This window comes from Camelina sativa, chromosome 6 (genome assembly GCF_000633955.1).
Source record: "Camelina sativa cultivar DH55 chromosome 6, Cs, whole genome shotgun sequence".
Classification (NCBI taxonomy): domain Eukaryota; kingdom Viridiplantae; phylum Streptophyta; class Magnoliopsida; order Brassicales; family Brassicaceae; genus Camelina; species Camelina sativa.
This window is the reverse complement of record NC_025690.1, coordinates 19,415,879-19,431,871: the sequence shown is the minus strand read 5'-3', so window position 1 is coordinate 19,431,871 and position 15,993 is coordinate 19,415,879. Positions and strand designations below refer to the sequence as shown.

Genomic DNA, 15,993 nt, shown 5'->3' with positions numbered 1-15,993 from the left:
GCTGTCTAATTACCATTCTACCCCTGCCTCACACTTTGACCATAATTATTGACCCCCTTTATTTGATTGCAACATATACATTTAGCAACCTAACCAAAGGGAAAGTTATCAAAAAGTGTTATTGAGAATCTGTGATTTTGATTATAGGGAGAAAAGCAAATCTACTAATTAGCTGTCTTATAATTATAATTAAATTAATGGGATTTAGACATTTAGTGAGAGAGTCAAAAAGACCTAACAAAAAAGAAAAAAAAAGAGAGGGGCGTTTCCGTAATTTGCTCATCGTTTTTGTCTACATCATCTCTCCTTTGACGTTGAAAAAGCCCCCATCTTTTGCTCATTCCCACACACACACAGACAGAGAGAAAGAGATACATCATCATCATCATACATCTCTTCTTCTTCTTCGCTTTTTCTTCTCTCTTTCTCCTTTGCCAAGTGTGTTTCTTGCTTTCAAGCCATACCCGAAGCGTCTTTTTAGTAGGATATACGCTTTGTCTTTCTTAATCCATCCACTGATAAGGTACTTTTATTTCATTCACTTTTTTTTCGTCTTAGTTATACAACTTTTGTGTGAATCTTCTTCTCTTCTTCTTGTTTCAGACTTTTTGATTTACTACACTCGTGGGTTTCTTTTTAGCTCTGTCTCGAATACATAGGGTGAACTTTTGGTTTTGGTTCAATCTCTTTTTCAAAAAAATCAAAGCTTTTGGTTTTAACGTTTGATGGGTTTGGTCTGTTTTTTTTTTTTTTTTTTTTTAATGAACTTGGGTGATCATCCATGATAATGGGTGTGATTATGTGATTGTACCTCTGAAAATAAGATTTTAGATTAGGTGTTATATGTAGTATGCTTTTAATCAATCATCAAAGTGTATGCAAAAGAATGAGACTTTGATTGGTACAAAAGTTTTTTTTGATTTTTCAGTGATTCTTGACTGAGGCATTGATACGTTACAGTGTTTAGTCCTTAGATGGAACAATGGGTGGCTACTCAAGACAAGAAGTTCCATCTTTAGTTTGATTTAAGGGATTTGGATCTGCGCTTTGAGTTCGAATATTTCATCATCTTTGTTGTGGATTTGGAAGTTTTTGAACTGAATGGCGTCTGAGGACTTGAGTGTTGGTGCGGAATCAAAGAAAGGAGAAGAGAATGTTCATGTTGATAATTCCAATGATATGAACAGACCTGAGAGTCTTGACTTATCTACTGTGACAACTGATAATGTCAATGAGAATGTTCCAAAAGATGAAGCTTCTAAGATGGTTAAGGTATAAGTATTCTTACAAGACTTGACTCATGTTTTGAACTGTGCTTTGTTAGTCTAACATTCTCTCATTCGCTGCAGGAAGCTGATCTCCCTGAGCCTGCTACTTCAGTGAAGAGTAAAACAGCTAAGGATAACAAAACTGTTAAGAGAAAGTCAGGGACCTTTTCTCGGAGCCCCAGATTCCTTTCTCAGAGTTCTTCATTTCCAACTAAAGGACCTCATGCTGATATCACTAGAAAGAGCATTGATGCAACAACATCAAAGCCTAGTCTTAAACCCGTCGTTGCAAGTGGATCCAAACCAAAGGCCACTCCATCTTCAAGCAGCAATGTTTCCACTAAGCGCACCAGTTTAGTATCTGCTCCTCTCAAAAAGCAAACTATGGTAATTGTTTGAAAAACGCAATCTGTCTTGTTAGTTGTTTGAAGTTTTCATGTTCTTAATTTATTAACTTTTTTTCTGTGCTGTGTCAGCCTGTGAAATCCATCTCTAAGGTTGCAGCTCAAAGCCCTACTTCCAAGTAAGTGCTTATATAAAATACGTAATTGTGGAATGATATAAGCCACCTAAGCTACTGTCTGAAAGTGATGATCTGAATAGGCAACTAAACTGTTCTCCCGCTGCAGATTGGGAGATGAAGGTTCTAAATCCATTAATGTTGAAACAGTAGGCAAGGACAATGAGGAAGCCAGAACAACCACTGATGTGTAAGTTTGTTCTTTATCTTGTTTTATCATACATGTTTCCATTAGTTTCAAAATGTAGGAATGGGGCAGCAGTACATTTAAGGAAGTAAGTAAAACATATGTAAATGTTGTATGCATCTATTAATTTTACAGGGTTGCTGAGAAAGTATCCAAATCTCCGAAAGCTGAAATGACAAGCAAGGATGATGATGACACCCGTTCAACTACCACTTCGTATGCACTTTCTTCGTGTTGTTCCCTTGTTCATTAATGACATATGTATCTCTATATATAATGTTTGGATGTCTTAACAGAACTTCTACACCTCGTGGGCGGAGAAGTAGCGTTGGGTCGGCATCTGGATTCTCGTTCAGGTTGGAGGAACGGGCTGAGAAACGGAAGGAGGTTACTTCTTATGCTCATTCTCTTTGCTTACAACTTTCATTTTCAGGTTTTTTTAGTTCTGTCCTGACTTTTTCTGGTTTATCTTTCAGTTTTATATGAAACTAGAAGAGAAGATCCAAGCAAAGGAAGTTGAGAAGACTAATTTGCAGGCGAAATCACAGGTTAACTTTTGAGGACTCTTGTATTATAGAAGAAACTGTTTGTTTTTTTTTTACTGACATTTTCATTTTTTTTTTGTCAAATGGATTGTGTTTGTGTAGGAGAGTCAGGAAGAAGAGATCAAAAGGTTGAGGAAGAGTTTGACATTCAAGGCTGGTCCTATGCCTAGTTTCTACAAAGAACCTCCACCTAAGGTTGAATTGAAGAAGGTTTGCTTCTTTGCTCTTTCCTATGTGTGATCAAACTTGTCCTGTAACTGTTTTTCTTATATGGATGTGTTGGCTATGAATTGTTGCAGATACCAACTACTCGTCCTAAATCTCCTAAGCTAGGACGCAGGAAGAGTAGCAGCGATGCAACAGGAGTTGAAGCTGCTCCTCGTGTGACAAAACCAAAAGACTCATCATCATCATCATCTACACTGAAGAAACCCATAACAAAATCTCAGCCGAAGCTTGTAACTCAAGAGAAGTCAGTGAAGGCTAAAGAAAAGAAAAAGGAAGGGAAGAAAGAAGAAGCAGAGAAGAGAGGAGATGAAGAGAAAGCTACTGCTGTGGCTGCAGAACCAGAAGAGAAGAAACCGAACTCCAACAACGTCCAAGTGAAGGCCGAGATAATGGGAAGCGAGGTTGCAGTGGGAGGTTGATCAGTGAAGCAAAGAGAGCGTTTGGCAGAGATATCTAATGTCTGCTTCTTCTTTTTCTTAAAGCATTAATGTGAATAGAGTTGTTGCCTCGAGTTTTTTTCTTACTTTAAAAGTTTACTTCATTCGTTCAGTTTTTTTTTTCTTTTTTTTTGGGAAATTAAAAGCCTCAATTGCTTCTTAAGATGGGTCTCTAATGTGTTACACTCAAAAATGTAATACATATCTATTATGAGGATGATATGTGTGTATTTGAAGAGAAGAACAGTGGTGAGTTGTGCAAATAGAAATGTCAAAGGATAGGCTTGTGGGGTCTGATATTTACTAAGGTCAGATTGTAATATCCTTGTGGGCTATTCCGTATTCGGAACATGTTTGTGGTGGATATGAGACTATGCTTTAAATCTATGAACTACATTTAACAAACTTAAATCTGAACCCCAACAAAAAATGAAAAAAGAACATGAATTAGTACTAGTACTGACTCCTAAGATTTTGATTCTTCACAGACCATAACCATACAAGATCCTAATGTTAAAGTGATTTCTTAGTACTTACATTGTTATATAGGTAGACTAGTTTATGAATCTGTGAAAACGAAACGATACGAGGTTAATAATGTTTTTTACAAATGGTCTTGTGGTTTTCGATATTGCATTATTATTATGTTTGTAAAATTCCTACAGAAATAATTTCTAGTGATAGTATTAATTAGCAAAAGACTAATAAGAGAGAATGAGGCTTTGATAACAAGAGGACAAAAGCCCCCCACACAGCTCACCTGCCCTCGTGGCCAGTGCCCACTTACTACTACTCCTAATACCTTCTCACCGTCTTAATAGTAACATTTAAAGATTCGTGTTCTAGGCTGTGATTTTCTCATTATCTGGCTGTAAAACATATACTAGTAGAGGAGTAGGAAACTTCTTCTTTATTTTTTCTTATAACTTTATAAAAGCAAATAGTTCAACATAGAGTTAAGTGTTGTAATCCTAGTTTATCATGTGATTTTGCTGTATAACCAATTTATTACTGTGTAAGGTATATATATTTTGGTGACACACAAAAAGGAGTATTGTTTTGGGTATTGCATAAACTATAAACTAATACGCTGACTTCGGGACCAGGTGTATAGATGTATAATATTAAATAATATCATAGATATGTTGATTGATACATTACATGTACCTTGTAACTACCATGTCCAATCACACATTTTTATATATGAAAGAAAATATTTGACAGACAATTTTTATCATACAAAAATGATGACAATTATGCGTTGGACTGATAAGAGAGAAATGGAATAGAGAATCAAAATAGGCACACAAATGGATCCTTCCTTTTATTATTCCCATAGTTTGTATAAACTTTTGCTTGTAGTATTACATATATATTGATCTCTAACTCCTATGACATTTTTTTTACTCAACCCAAATAGTAACAGACTTCATCAAAATCTACGTATTTATATATATATTTTTAATGATAAAAAAAATTACAAATAGAACATGCAAATCGCAACGAACCCCAAAAATCACATCATTTACATATTCGACCCTTTCTCTTTTTTTTTTTCTTTTTTTCTTCAGATGTTTACAGAATGAAGAAATTGTGGGAAGCTCGGATATTTTTTCTGTAAAATTACTGACACGGAATAAACCGTGAACCCATCATTCTACAAGCTACCTCCATCAATTTACCTGCATATAAATTACCATCAGTAACATTTACAAATCATTAAGAGCAATGAATATATATGATTATAAACAACCCCAAAATACCAAAAGACAAAGAGAAAAAAAAAAAGGATTTGGTTTGGGGTTTAGTGAAAATTTAGACAAGCTGTCGTTAACGACCAATGTGTCTCACTCACACAGCTTGTCTTTAAGAATACATAAAAATAAAATAAAAACATTGTGTTTCCCTTAATTTTAATGATTATTCGTCGGTGGGTTATAGAATAAAAAAGTATGTCGGAATAAATTAAAAAAAAAAAAAAAAAAAAAAAGGAAAAAAATTGTTAAGAGAGTTTTTTTTGTCTTCATTCTCTTACAAGTGTCTACTTTATTCCAAATTCCACATGTTCACTTACTTCTACTACCATTAAACGACGATGGCTGCTACTCTTATATGGTTAATGTTTCATTCCAAACAAAAAAAAGTTTAGTATAGTTAGTAATGTTTTGAATAAGAAATTTTTGGATGACACAAAACAATGACGCATTTTGGGTGTAGATGTCAAAATCAAATATTTATGGACCGAAAAAGTTATAATCAACAAATAATCGTAACAAAAGAGTAAATAATGTAAAATTATATTATTACCTCTTCTTGATTTAGCAACTTTTTTAACGACCGGAGCAGCGGGTTTAATCTCCGTCGCCGGAGTTTCCTCCGCGGGAAACAAGACTCCGTCGATACCCTGAACCGAAATCCGACCGTCGGTGTAAATATCAGGATCGAACAAGTAAGCAGAGCCTTCACCGTGTCCGAATTTGACAGATCCATCAGCTTCTTGAGCCAACACTTTATGTGGGAATCTCAAAGAGTCGTACTTCACTTTCCCAAATCTCCGAACAGCGTTGTACATACTCTCCTCTGTTTGATACTCAGGTATGATGTGGTAATACATAATCTGTTCAGGAGCACCTGGCTCGCTTAGCTGGTCGGTTGTGAGCTTAGCCATGGCTTCGTCGTTAGGAGCAAGAACGGTTAAAACGTAGCCTTCTGACACGAGTCGACCCATCTCTGTTGCTAAAGAAGTTAAATTGACGAGTATGTCAGCCATCTCGTTGTATCCACCGTAATGCAAGAGAGTGTGGATGAAATCTTTGACTTGAGCCTCGCCGTTGAAGTGTCCACGTGGACCACCGGGTCCGGGAGCTGGAGCCGGAGCTAGGGAAGGGCCTGGTGACATAGCGTCGTAGATTGGAAGAACCGGAGGAGCTCCGGCTGGGACGGCGGGGGCTGGTTTCTTGAGACGGTGGGTTCTTGGGTCAACCTCAGGAGCTCCTTCTGGTATGACGGCGGAGATTGAGCGGAGACTACGACGGCGGTTGAAATCTTCTTGAACAGAGCGAGGGATGAGAAGACGTTCGATACCGTGGATGATACCATCGGGTCTGATGACGTCATCAGGACGGACGAGCTCTGCCGAGTCGACTTTTAAAGTGTTGACGTCGACGGTGAGGTGGAGATGGTCGTTGGAGAGAGTACGGTGGTGGTGAGAGAGAGAAGGCCATTGAGGAGAAGTGATTCGTTTAGGGAGAATGTGGAACATTAATAAAGACTGTAAAGATTTGAGATTTCTTGGTTCGAGCAAGAAAGATTTGAAGAGTGGGTCTAGGTTCCGTTCCAAGGCGTCGTTGCGTGGTGCGAAGATTGTGATGTTGTGTTTGCCTACTGCTTCTTCGAGGGTTTGGAGAAGGAGGGCTTTTTCGACTAATTCCGCTAGCTCTGTGTAGTGAGAGTCAAGAAGAGCAACGAGGACTGAGTTTGAGTTTATTTGACCTGATACGGGTTTGTTATCGGGTAATGCGGAGGCAATGGAGACGGCTAAGAGGAGGAGGAGAAGGAGCTTTTTGACGCCATAGGAGGAATCCATGACGGTGGAGAGAGATAGAGAGAGAGAGAGAAGAAAGAAGTGTCGGCAAAATGAAGAAAGAAGAATTGGGTTTGGTGTTTTTGCTCGTGAAGAAGGAGAGAGAGAAGGAGAGAGATTCTGATGCTGATGTGAAGTTTCTTCTTTCTTTCATTAAAAATTTTATTTTTTTGGGTGGGTGGCTTTTTATTTGGCTTTGTTTTAATATTTTTTGGTGAGGGTACAAAAAAAAAGTTGGGTCTACTTGAGAAGCAAAGGTAGTATGGTCGTGTCAGCTGACGCCTAACTCGGAGTCTCTCTCTCAGACAAAAGGTTCCTACTTGCTTCTGTTGAAACAACTCAGCACTTTGGTCTCTGTCTTGGAGCCTCGTGTCGTATTCTGACTCGGTCCATATCTGAACTTCACTTGAAGTAAACACTTTCCATCTTTGTATTTCCAAAAATAAAGAACAAATCAGATTGTTTTGGCTGCAAATCTATGACGTACGTCTCAAACAACAATGGTAAAACTAATATTTAGCTGCGAATCACCAATGTGTACTATTGACATTGGTTAATTAACTATGTGGCAATATATATTGTCACGTTTAAATATGATATGCACCTCGACTTTTTTATTATGTTAATTAGTAAGTTATGCGTCATTAATACGTACAGCGCTTTCGTAGAGTTCGTGAGACTTTTTTAGGTCTTACAAACCATAGACACAAAAACGTTTGGTGGTTTGTTAGCAAAAATAATAATCTAAAAAAAATACTTTTTTAAAGGCTCTCGGCCACTACTGTACGTGGATCCGATCATTATTTGACCGTCGGTTCACTATTCCAAAACCAAAGNCAGTTTTTTTTTTTTTTTTTTTGTTGGACAACAAAATTGTAGTCTACTTAGTATAATTTGAAAGATTTATCGATTGGTAATATATAATTACTTGTAACTCTCATGCATGGCGTCATCGTCTCTAGGTTTCCACGTGCTCTTTTGATTTTGTGGATTTTTTTCCTCATCATTCATTACTCCAAAAGCTTACAAGATTTTATCGAATAGCTAAGCTATTATGAAAATCATCTCAAAACTTGTTTTCTATGATTTGTTCTGCTATCGCCACACTAAAAGTCCTTTCTTTTAAAGCCATCCATTCTTTAATTGTTTTGGTCAAAACACTTTTAAATGTAGAATTTTTCTTTTGATGAATTACAACCAAAAAACTAAGTGTATTAGTGATATATACGTAGTCATATCAATTATTTTAATTATATTTTAACGAACGTAACATATTTTCAAAATTAAATATATTATGTTTTTATAGTACGTACTGCAGTGTAAGATATTCAATTACCGATGGATGGATTAGCATTTATGATAGTGTTTACAAAATGAAATTTAGAAACTAACTTAATTTATAGAATTAGTACGTGTCTCGTATAGCAGGAAATACATTTGTACTATGTACAAGTCCTCCAACTAAAAAAAAAAAAAAATTATGAAGGAAGGTAAGATGTCTTTGGTCCAAATGTTTCGATTTAAACTTTTAATCTAACATTGTGTCATTTTAATAATAAAGAATCTTTGTTTATAAGACTTGAGACCAATGCATACAACATAAAAATAAATTTACTCCTATATATATATTATGTACATAAATATGTCGTGGTAATGAATAAAATACATCTCGAGATGGAGAATCTACGTGATCAATAAATGAACATGGTTAAGTAATAAGTTTTGTGAGACAGATGTAACATAATAGGTGCTCTCAAGTCTCATGGAAATGTGAAGATCATATATAGTTTTTTTTTACTTTTTTTAACGCAAATCCTTGAAAAAAGATTAAGAGAGTAGGGTTTGCTTTTAGCGTACGTGTGGTGGAAAAGCGAGGGACAAAGTCGTAACGTATGATTGATTTGAAATCTCGTTTTCGCTGTTAATAAATGATCAGAAACGGCGACGTTTCTCCTGCCGGTAGATTTGCCATCGCCTTCGAACCGACACTGTCTTTGGTAGTTGGTTTTGCTCCTTCTTTGATTCGAAGCTCCGTTCCGAGTCAGTCCCACCAACATTATAGAGGACACACAAATCTTCAATTAACAATACGAAAAAAGAAAAAAAAAACAGCTTTTTGATTCATTTTCTTGATATTAAATTTGACCAAAGAGCTCCTCACCCGTAACATGAACCGAATTCTTCACTATTAAGTTTTTTTTTTTCTTCTTCTAATCATTTTTGCTTTAGATTGTATTAGGTGTCAATATATGTTTTTTTGTTTTATAAAGACCAATTGGAGAACAGGAGGGGAGAGATACATTGTTTTAGAAAAAAAAAAGTCAATTGATTTTAAGGGATTTTTATATTAGAGAAAAGAACAATAATTGACAAAAGAATGCATTGTACATAAACTTTTCGAGTAGATGCGAGATGTATGACCATTCGAGATATTACGAAGATCTTGTAATATGACGTTATTAAAGAGAGAATCCTTCAATTAATTTACCATTGATTCGATTCTTGCAAATTTAAAGAATGATAGGACAATAATATGATGTGAAACTACGTATTTATATTTGTATGTTGTAGTTAGTTTACACAATGATTAATAATCCGCTACCTAACTAGAATATCCATTTATTGTGTTATATACTTATATATGTACTTATGTATATACACATTACATACCTTACAATATACTGTAGTGTTATGTACTTATGTATATATAGTTTAGGTTGATAAAGGCGAAATCAATGGTGAACGAAAACAAAGATCGAGGAAACTCAATGGTAAATGTTAGGTGTGGCATTATTTGTAGTAGTAATGACTGATCGACAAAAAAAATTCATCAACTAAAATTTGTAATCTAATGATTTATATTAACATCGTTTGTTGTGTACTTGTGTTACCGTCCAAATTAAAACTATGAAGTTGTTAAATGTTAGTTTGAACCGACTCTAAAGGTTTTAGAGTTCGATCCAAAAATTATACTAAATCATAAGAAAACTTGTAATAGGAAAAAGAAAACGACAAACAAATAAATGGCACGGGTAAGACTGATTTTGTGAAAGTCCCAAATACGATTGGGCTTTTCCAGAAGGCCCATATTGTGTTTTCCCCGAGAAAACAAAACTGGTTGTTGTGCACTTTGAACTTTTGGCTAAATGTTGCATATTTGGTTGCCTGGCTGGTACCAATTAATACGCTAGTCGATACGAATTCAGAACATTAACAACACATCTACGTCCATTGACAAGTTGACATTGAATGGGGTATGTAGCGACTATAGAATGAATACCAAATTAGAAAGAAAAAACTAGTGTGTTGAATGTTGACTTGTTATAGAACTTGACTCTTTTATGGGATTCCTGCTTATTCTGCTTTCATGATCCTCCAACTTTGATTTGCGAAAACTCCGGCGATACTCTTCGTTGTTCCCTGATGGTTCCACCATATCTTCTGCAAAACTCACTTTCTTCTTCTTTTTCTTGCTTTCCTTACTAGGATGTTGAGGTTCGAGCTTGCCCATGTAATCAGAGAGGAGACGCTTGTGAAGCTGAGCAGCAAGGAGCACCACGCTTCCGGAGACAGCAAAGACTGTCATGAACCCAATTGAGCTTTCCATCGTCGTCTGAGATTTGGTTGCTGTTAATTTAAATGAGAGATGTAAGATATCAGACGATATTGTGACATGATCTGAGTTTCGAGGAAGGGAAGTATTCTGTTGAAAGTATTATCCATTAATGATGATGACTCTCTTCTTTTTCCAAACTTATGAAACAGTTGTATAGAGAGTTGAAAACTTGAAAAAGCACAAAAGGAAAATAAATAAAGGCATGGAAGTGGAAGGTTTGGTAATAAATGGAAGGTGGACTTTGTAAGAATTAAATATGAATCAGAATTTTTTTTTTCTTTTTGGACTAGTGTAGATACTAAATACATATCGACGAACTATAGAACAAGTTGAGGTTGTGTATTACTTACTTCAATTGCGAAAGTTATCTCTCGGATATGTAGCACGAGTCTTCGTTTCTTCTGCAGTTAAAAAGATTTTTGTTGGTCACATGCATAACCAATCACTTCTTGATCTTAGGGTTTGGTATTTTCGTTCGTTTTTGCTATATCTTTCTAAGACGTGAATAACTTCTTTTATAAAGGATTACCCTGATTCGTAAATCCTAATCCAGTTAGGAATAATCTTTTCCTAAGTCCAAGTGGAATAGTAATATTTTATTCATAGAGCCTCCCTATATATATATGAAACAATCTCTAAACTCCATGATATCAGAAAAAGTTTTTATAAATAGAGTTAAGTTCATTCTGGTCAGTTATAAAGTTGAACAAACGGGTAAGATACATGCAGATGATTTAAACTTTATAATCACCTAACATAACAATTGTAAACAAGTTATAAAGTTACTTGTGGCCAAATAATATTCCTACACATCTCTTTGTTTTTTTCCCCTTAATTTTTTTTTTCCTTAAAGACAACAGTAGCAACCAACCAACCAGCCTATCCTGTGTGGTTCTTTTTCTTTAAAATATAAAATATTAATTTTTGGAAAACCAAAAAAAGGGGGGAAAAAAAAGCTTTGTGAAGAAACAAGAAAATTATGAGGAGTAAACCAAGAAAATTATTCCCAAATCGTTTGATTTTTTTTATCTGTGGAGAAAGAATTTGATTTGTCCAATAAATACAACTTAAACAACAAAGATCAGAAGCTATTCTAATTGACCGTTCAAAGACTCTTCTTTTTTTTTTGGCCAACCCATGGAATCCATCAATCCAATGCTAATTAATTGACTTTACCATTCAAAAAATTGCTGAGTCTTATGCAAATGGACACTATCATATACTACTATTTGTTTGTATAGTGTAGTATTTAAAGAAAAGTAAAATTTAACTTGAAGATATAGATCATAGATGTAGAAATAAGAATGAGTTTTGAGATCCAAGTTTTATTGAAAAGACAATGTTTGATCGAATCTCGTGTATATTTATACCGAAGGTTCAACGTTTTATGGCAGAGAAGATGATAAGATACGAAAGAGAAGAAAGCCTTAGTCGGCTACAGAGGGATGAGGTGACTCAGATGATCCAGGTGCTATCATCCTTCACCTCTGATTCTTTCGACCATGTTTGCTGTACATGTTCCCACACCAGCCCTTCTCCTTCCTGCACAATCCACATTAACGATCAATCAACAAACCTCAATGAGGTAGCTCTTATTTACTCAAATCTCTTCTCATACCTTTGAGGTGAATTTGATAGTGGTTGTGCAGCATCTGCGTTCTTCACCTGCAAGAAAAAAATAGGATTACATTTTCATGGGTTATATATTAAGGATGATGGAGTTTTAGGTAATAAGGCTTTTACCACTTTGCTCCCATTTATCAAGCTTTACTATCCATGTCCCAGGAGTAGTATCTGTTGCAAGGACTTGATCTGCCCAAACCCGAAACTTCTTCCCTTGTTTGTCTCCGTAGTACTTGCGCAACTCATCAATTGTATCTCTCAGAGATTTTTCAGCACCAGATGGATGGACAAACACACCACTGGGGTGCTGTAAGAGGGTTTGACACAAGAGTCAGATATATTATTATCCCACTGCAACACATCATTTTTATACTATGTTACAATACTTACACATGAAGCTTTGAGGCTAGCAGTGTATGCGTCACAGTTGTCAACCTCACCCCGTCTCCATCTCTCATAGAACAAAAAGAACTTCACAACCTCGTGACCAGGGTTCACATTCTCCGTCTTGCACTCTAAGAAGTCAGAGACATCCCTTGGAGAGAGGTTTGGACCAAGCTTGAAGTGACCAATGGCTTCTATAATCCCACCTGCACACCTCTCCTTTGCATGGATCACCTTTGGGTTGTCTTTTGCATTTTCAGCATGCCACTTCAACAGCTCTTCTTGAGCATTGCTTACCTGGGAGAACAAACTAACAGATCTCAACATCGATATGAAAATGAAATGCAGAGAGATGGCTGAACCATGATTGAAAAAAAAAACCAACCATGACGCCATAAACATCAGGAATGCTAAACAGTTCAGCATCGTTTCCTGAGTCGCCACAAGCAAGAGTATTAACAGGGAGCTTTCCTTCAGTCTTCAGCTTCTTGAGCAGATACGCAAGCGCTTGTCCCTTTCCAGCACCTTGTGGTAAAATATCCAAATCCATGCCTCCACTGTAAATAATTTTGACATCCAACTGAAACAACCAACATAAACAATCTGTTAAGTAACAAAACCTCAAAAAAAGACAACACAAAAGCTCAGATGCTACGGATAGCATTATCAAAGCAAAACTCACCCCACGTTTCTCAAACCGTTGTGAAAGCTCCTTAGTAACTTCCTGAGCCTTACTCTTATCAACATAAAAGCTAACCTTGTGTGGCCTCTGCTCAGTTTCAGCCTACAAGCAGCGATTCACACACTCTCGTCATCATTGTACCATTGAGTAAACCACTAGAGAGAGAGATAAGAAACTTTTGTTAACCCAGTGAGAGTGAGAGTACCTGAAGCTTCAACTCAGAAAACTTGCTAGCTTCTTCTTTAACAATACCCAAATCCCATTTATTGTTCAAAGTATCAACCCAACCATGATCAGGAACCATAGAGTTACCATAAGTAATCTCAGTTCCAACAGACATAATTGTAATATCAGGAGTCAACAAAGGTTTCTCCTTTCGAAGCTCTTTATACAAAGTTGGTGATCTCCCCGTTGAGAAAACAAGAAACGAGTCATGGCGATAAGCGTGTTCCCACAATGAATTGAATCTCAATAGAGAGAGATTCTCAGGATCATGATGATCCACCTGCACATACACACACACACACATGTATCAATCAATCAAACAACAATCATAAGGTTAAAAAAGGTTTAATTTTTACCATAGTATGATCAAGATCCGATACAATCATGAGACGAGGTGGTGATGTTAGCCGCTCCATGATTGCTAGTGAGAATGCTGTCGATCAGAATTAGACGAACGAGAACATTCACAGTCACAGGGGAGGAGAAGGAGATGTGATGCTAATGCTTACCTCAAATTCGGATCGACGATCTCTTCTTGGCCTTTGGTTTTGTTGTGCGATCCAAGAAGATGATTACACGTGTAACATATCCAACGAGCAACGGATACGAATAAATTTACAAGTATATTCGTTTTTATTATATATACTTAATAACTAAAATATTTGTTACTAGAAACATCGAATGATGATGATGTTAACAAAACATTTATTCATTAACATATTCAAGATTTGGTTTCCTTTTTACAAAGAACCAAATTCAAGAAATTATTACACCAGGAGAAAAGGAGCAGCAATGCAAACAAACTTAAACCGGTAGTTGCATACACATATTACACATGAGAACAGAAGCAAGCAAAGCAAACATAAGCACACACTTGATAAGCTAAAGGATTTGAGCTAGGAAGAAGATGTATCCTCTTGGTGATCAAATCGGAAGATGACTCCATCATCCTTCTTGAAATAATGTGTCGTGTGATCCACCACCTGAAACACCAACAATTTTTATGTCAATTACAAAGAATCACTCAGTACTAGTTTAGATTGATAAAAAAACCTCAACTCACATTTGTGTCGGTGAGCTCTAAGTTGTAAAAGTCCATGGAACTGTCTTTGAAGAGTGGTCCAGCATGCCAAGTACCATGGTTGAGTTTGATATACTTCGGTCCCGAGATTCTGAAGACGCGCACCTCGTCAACAGGAGGAGGAACGTACCAATGACCAGACTTTGATTTGACTTTATTATCTACTCCCTTTCCAACATCATCATCGTTTTTGATAATAGACGGCTTAGCGACTCCAAGATACCAAACGTGACCACCTATTGATCCTAGACACTGTGTCACGTTTGCGTGATGAGTGATGCTGCCAAATCTCAAGGGTGCATCATTGAGCGTCATTAGATAGAACCTGTTCCCCAAATCCCAAAGTGTGTACAAGTATAATCCACAGTGAGTGAGAGATCAAAGAGACGAACAAATCTGAAAACCTAAAAAATCTCATACATACATATATATACATATATATATATACAAAAGTCACAATCACATAGACTGGTGGTAGATTAGTCCCGCTCAAAGTTGAGGGATTCTAGAATCATCTAGGGAGAGAGTAGAGTAGAGTAGAGAGGTACCGTGGGGTTCCTTTGGAGAGATCCAATTGAGCATCGTTTNTGTTCCCACAATGAATTGAATCTCAATAGAGAGAGATTCTCAGGATCATGATGATCCACCTGCACATACACACACACACACATGTATCAATCAATCAAACAACAATCATAAGGTTAAAAAAGGTTTAATTTTTACCATAGTATGATCAAGATCCGATACAATCATGAGACGAGGTGGTGATGTTAGCCGCTCCATGATTGCTAGTGAGAATGCTGTCGATCAGAATTAGACGAACGAGAACATTCACAGTCACAGGGGAGGAGAAGGAGATGTGATGCTAATGCTTACCTCAAATTCGGATCGACGATCTCTTCTTGGCCTTTGGTTTTGTTGTGCGATCCAAGAAGATGATTACACGTGTAACATATCCAACGAGCAACGGATACGAATAAATTTACAAGTATATTCGTTTTTATTATATATACTTAATAACTAAAATATTTGTTACTAGAAACATCGAATGATGATGATGTTAACAAAACATTTATTCATTAACATATTCAAGATTTGGTTTCCTTTTTACAAAGAACCAAATTCAAGAAATTATTACACCAGGAGAAAAGGAGCAGCAATGCAAACAAACTTAAACCGGTAGTTGCATACACATATTACACATGAGAACAGAAGCAAGCAAAGCAAACATAAGCACACACTTGATAAGCTAAAGGATTTGAGCTAGGAAGAAGATGTATCCTCTTGGTGATCAAATCGGAAGATGACTCCATCATCCTTCTTGAAATAATGTGTCGTGTGATCCACCACCTGAAACACCAACAATTTTTATGTCAATTACAAAGAATCACTCAGTACTAGTTTAGATTGATAAAAAAACCTCAACTCACATTTGTGTCGGTGAGCTCTAAGTTGTAAAAGTCCATGGAACTGTCTTTGAAGAGTGGTCCAGCATGCCAAGTACCATGGTTGAGTTTGATATACTTTGGTCCCGAGATTCTGAAGACGCGCACCTCGTCAACAGGAGGAGGAACGTACCAATGACCAGACTTTGATTTGACTTTATTATCTACT

The 15,993-nt window shown here is 36.4% G+C and overlaps 6 protein-coding genes across 10 annotated transcripts in view; 1 reads left to right on the top strand and 5 right to left on the bottom strand.

The window, feature by feature from the left end:
• On the top strand, window positions 335–3,464 carry LOC104792362 (protein WVD2-like 4). Of its 4 annotated transcripts, none has more exons than XM_010518492.1 (10): window positions 335–523; window positions 929–1,272; window positions 1,350–1,655; window positions 1,745–1,791; window positions 1,898–1,978; window positions 2,111–2,191; window positions 2,272–2,362; window positions 2,452–2,523; window positions 2,623–2,730; window positions 2,820–3,464. In XM_010518492.1, the coding sequence occupies exons 2-10, from the start codon at window positions 1,102–1,104 to the stop codon at window positions 3,165–3,167; spliced, it is 1,305 nt and encodes a 434-aa protein (XP_010516794.1). In that variant the 5' UTR covers window positions 335–523; window positions 929–1,101; the 3' UTR covers window positions 3,168–3,464. The 4 variants fall into 4 exon arrangements, with proteins under 4 accessions (XP_010516794.1, XP_010516796.1, XP_010516795.1 ...); XM_010518494.2 differs by having other exon boundaries at window positions 351–523; window positions 968–1,272; XM_010518493.2 differs by having other exon boundaries at window positions 353–523; window positions 961–1,272.
• Window positions 4,485–6,927, bottom strand: LOC104792361 (fasciclin-like arabinogalactan protein 16). Its single transcript, XM_010518491.2, has 2 exons — window positions 5,493–6,927; window positions 4,485–4,867 (listed from the first exon to the last, which is right to left on the bottom strand). Exons 1-2 carry the CDS (start codon window positions 6,769–6,771, stop codon window positions 4,809–4,811), a joined length of 1,338 nt encoding a protein of 445 aa, XP_010516793.1. The 5' UTR covers window positions 6,772–6,927; the 3' UTR covers window positions 4,485–4,808.
• LOC109133423 lies at window positions 9,934–10,556 on the bottom strand. Its single transcript, XM_019246530.1, has one exon. The coding sequence runs from the start codon at window positions 10,373–10,375 to the stop codon at window positions 10,067–10,069; it is 309 nt and encodes a 102-aa protein (XP_019102075.1). The 5' UTR covers window positions 10,376–10,556; the 3' UTR covers window positions 9,934–10,066.
• Window positions 11,678–13,822, bottom strand: LOC104792360 (probable sucrose-phosphatase 2). The gene is made up of 8 exons (XM_010518489.2): window positions 13,655–13,822; window positions 13,279–13,578; window positions 13,074–13,175; window positions 12,777–12,971; window positions 12,398–12,688; window positions 12,128–12,314; window positions 12,003–12,049; window positions 11,678–11,926 (listed from the first exon to the last, which is right to left on the bottom strand). The coding sequence occupies exons 1-8, from the start codon at window positions 13,712–13,714 to the stop codon at window positions 11,840–11,842; spliced, it is 1,269 nt and encodes a 422-aa protein (XP_010516791.1). The 5' UTR covers window positions 13,715–13,822; the 3' UTR covers window positions 11,678–11,839.
• Window positions 13,984–14,965, bottom strand: LOC104699257 (the record flags this gene model as incomplete). Its single annotated transcript, XM_010414588.1, has 3 exons — window positions 13,984–14,281; window positions 14,362–14,704; window positions 14,928–14,965. Coding segments are annotated over 3 exons (468 nt in total), but the record flags the coding sequence as incomplete, so codon positions are not given.
• Window positions 15,432–15,993, bottom strand: part of LOC104792359 — a 3,909-nt gene continuing 3,347 nt past the window's right edge. The window contains exons 3-4 of one of the 2 annotated variants that reach the window (XM_010518488.2): window positions 15,810–15,964; window positions 15,432–15,729 (exon numbers count right to left, since the gene is read on the bottom strand). In XM_010518488.2, coding sequence (XP_010516790.1) covers window positions 15,643–15,729; window positions 15,810–15,964 — 242 coding nt within the window. In that variant the 3' untranslated portion in view covers window positions 15,432–15,642. The remainder of the gene's footprint in view (window positions 15,730–15,809; window positions 15,965–15,993) is intronic. The other variant, XM_019246937.1, reaches the window with a different exon arrangement.

Bases quoted from the DNA above. Each gene is read 5' to 3' on its own strand.
- LOC104792360 (XM_010518489.2), bottom strand. From the start codon at position 13,714: ATGGAGCGGCTAACATCACCACCTCGTCTCATGATTGTATCGGATCTT. The intron at 13,579-13,654 runs GTAAAAATTAAA...GTGTATGTGCAG, and splicing joins CGGATCTTGATCATACTATG to GTGGATCATCATGATCCTGA. The intron at 12,315-12,397 runs GTAAGTATTGTA...ACCCTCTTACAG, and splicing joins CTAGCCTCAAAGCTTCATGT to CACCCCAGTGGTGTGTTTGT.
- LOC109133423 (XM_019246530.1), bottom strand. From the start codon at position 10,375: ATGGAAAGCTCAATTGGGTTCATGACAGTCTTTGCTGTCTCCGGAAGC.
- LOC104792361 (XM_010518491.2), bottom strand. From the start codon at position 6,771: ATGGATTCCTCCTATGGCGTCAAAAAGCTCCTTCTCCTCCTCCTCTTA. The intron at 4,868-5,492 runs GTAATAATATAA...ATTTATATGCAG, and splicing joins AGTTGCTAAATCAAGAAGAG to GTAAATTGATGGAGGTAGCT.
- LOC104792362 (XM_010518492.1), top strand. From the start codon at position 1,102: ATGGCGTCTGAGGACTTGAGTGTTGGTGCGGAATCAAAGAAAGGAGAA. The intron at 1,656-1,744 runs GTAATTGTTTGA...GTGCTGTGTCAG, and splicing joins CTCTCAAAAAGCAAACTATG to CCTGTGAAATCCATCTCTAA. The intron at 1,979-2,110 runs GTAAGTTTGTTC...TTAATTTTACAG, and splicing joins GCCAGAACAACCACTGATGT to GGTTGCTGAGAAAGTATCCA.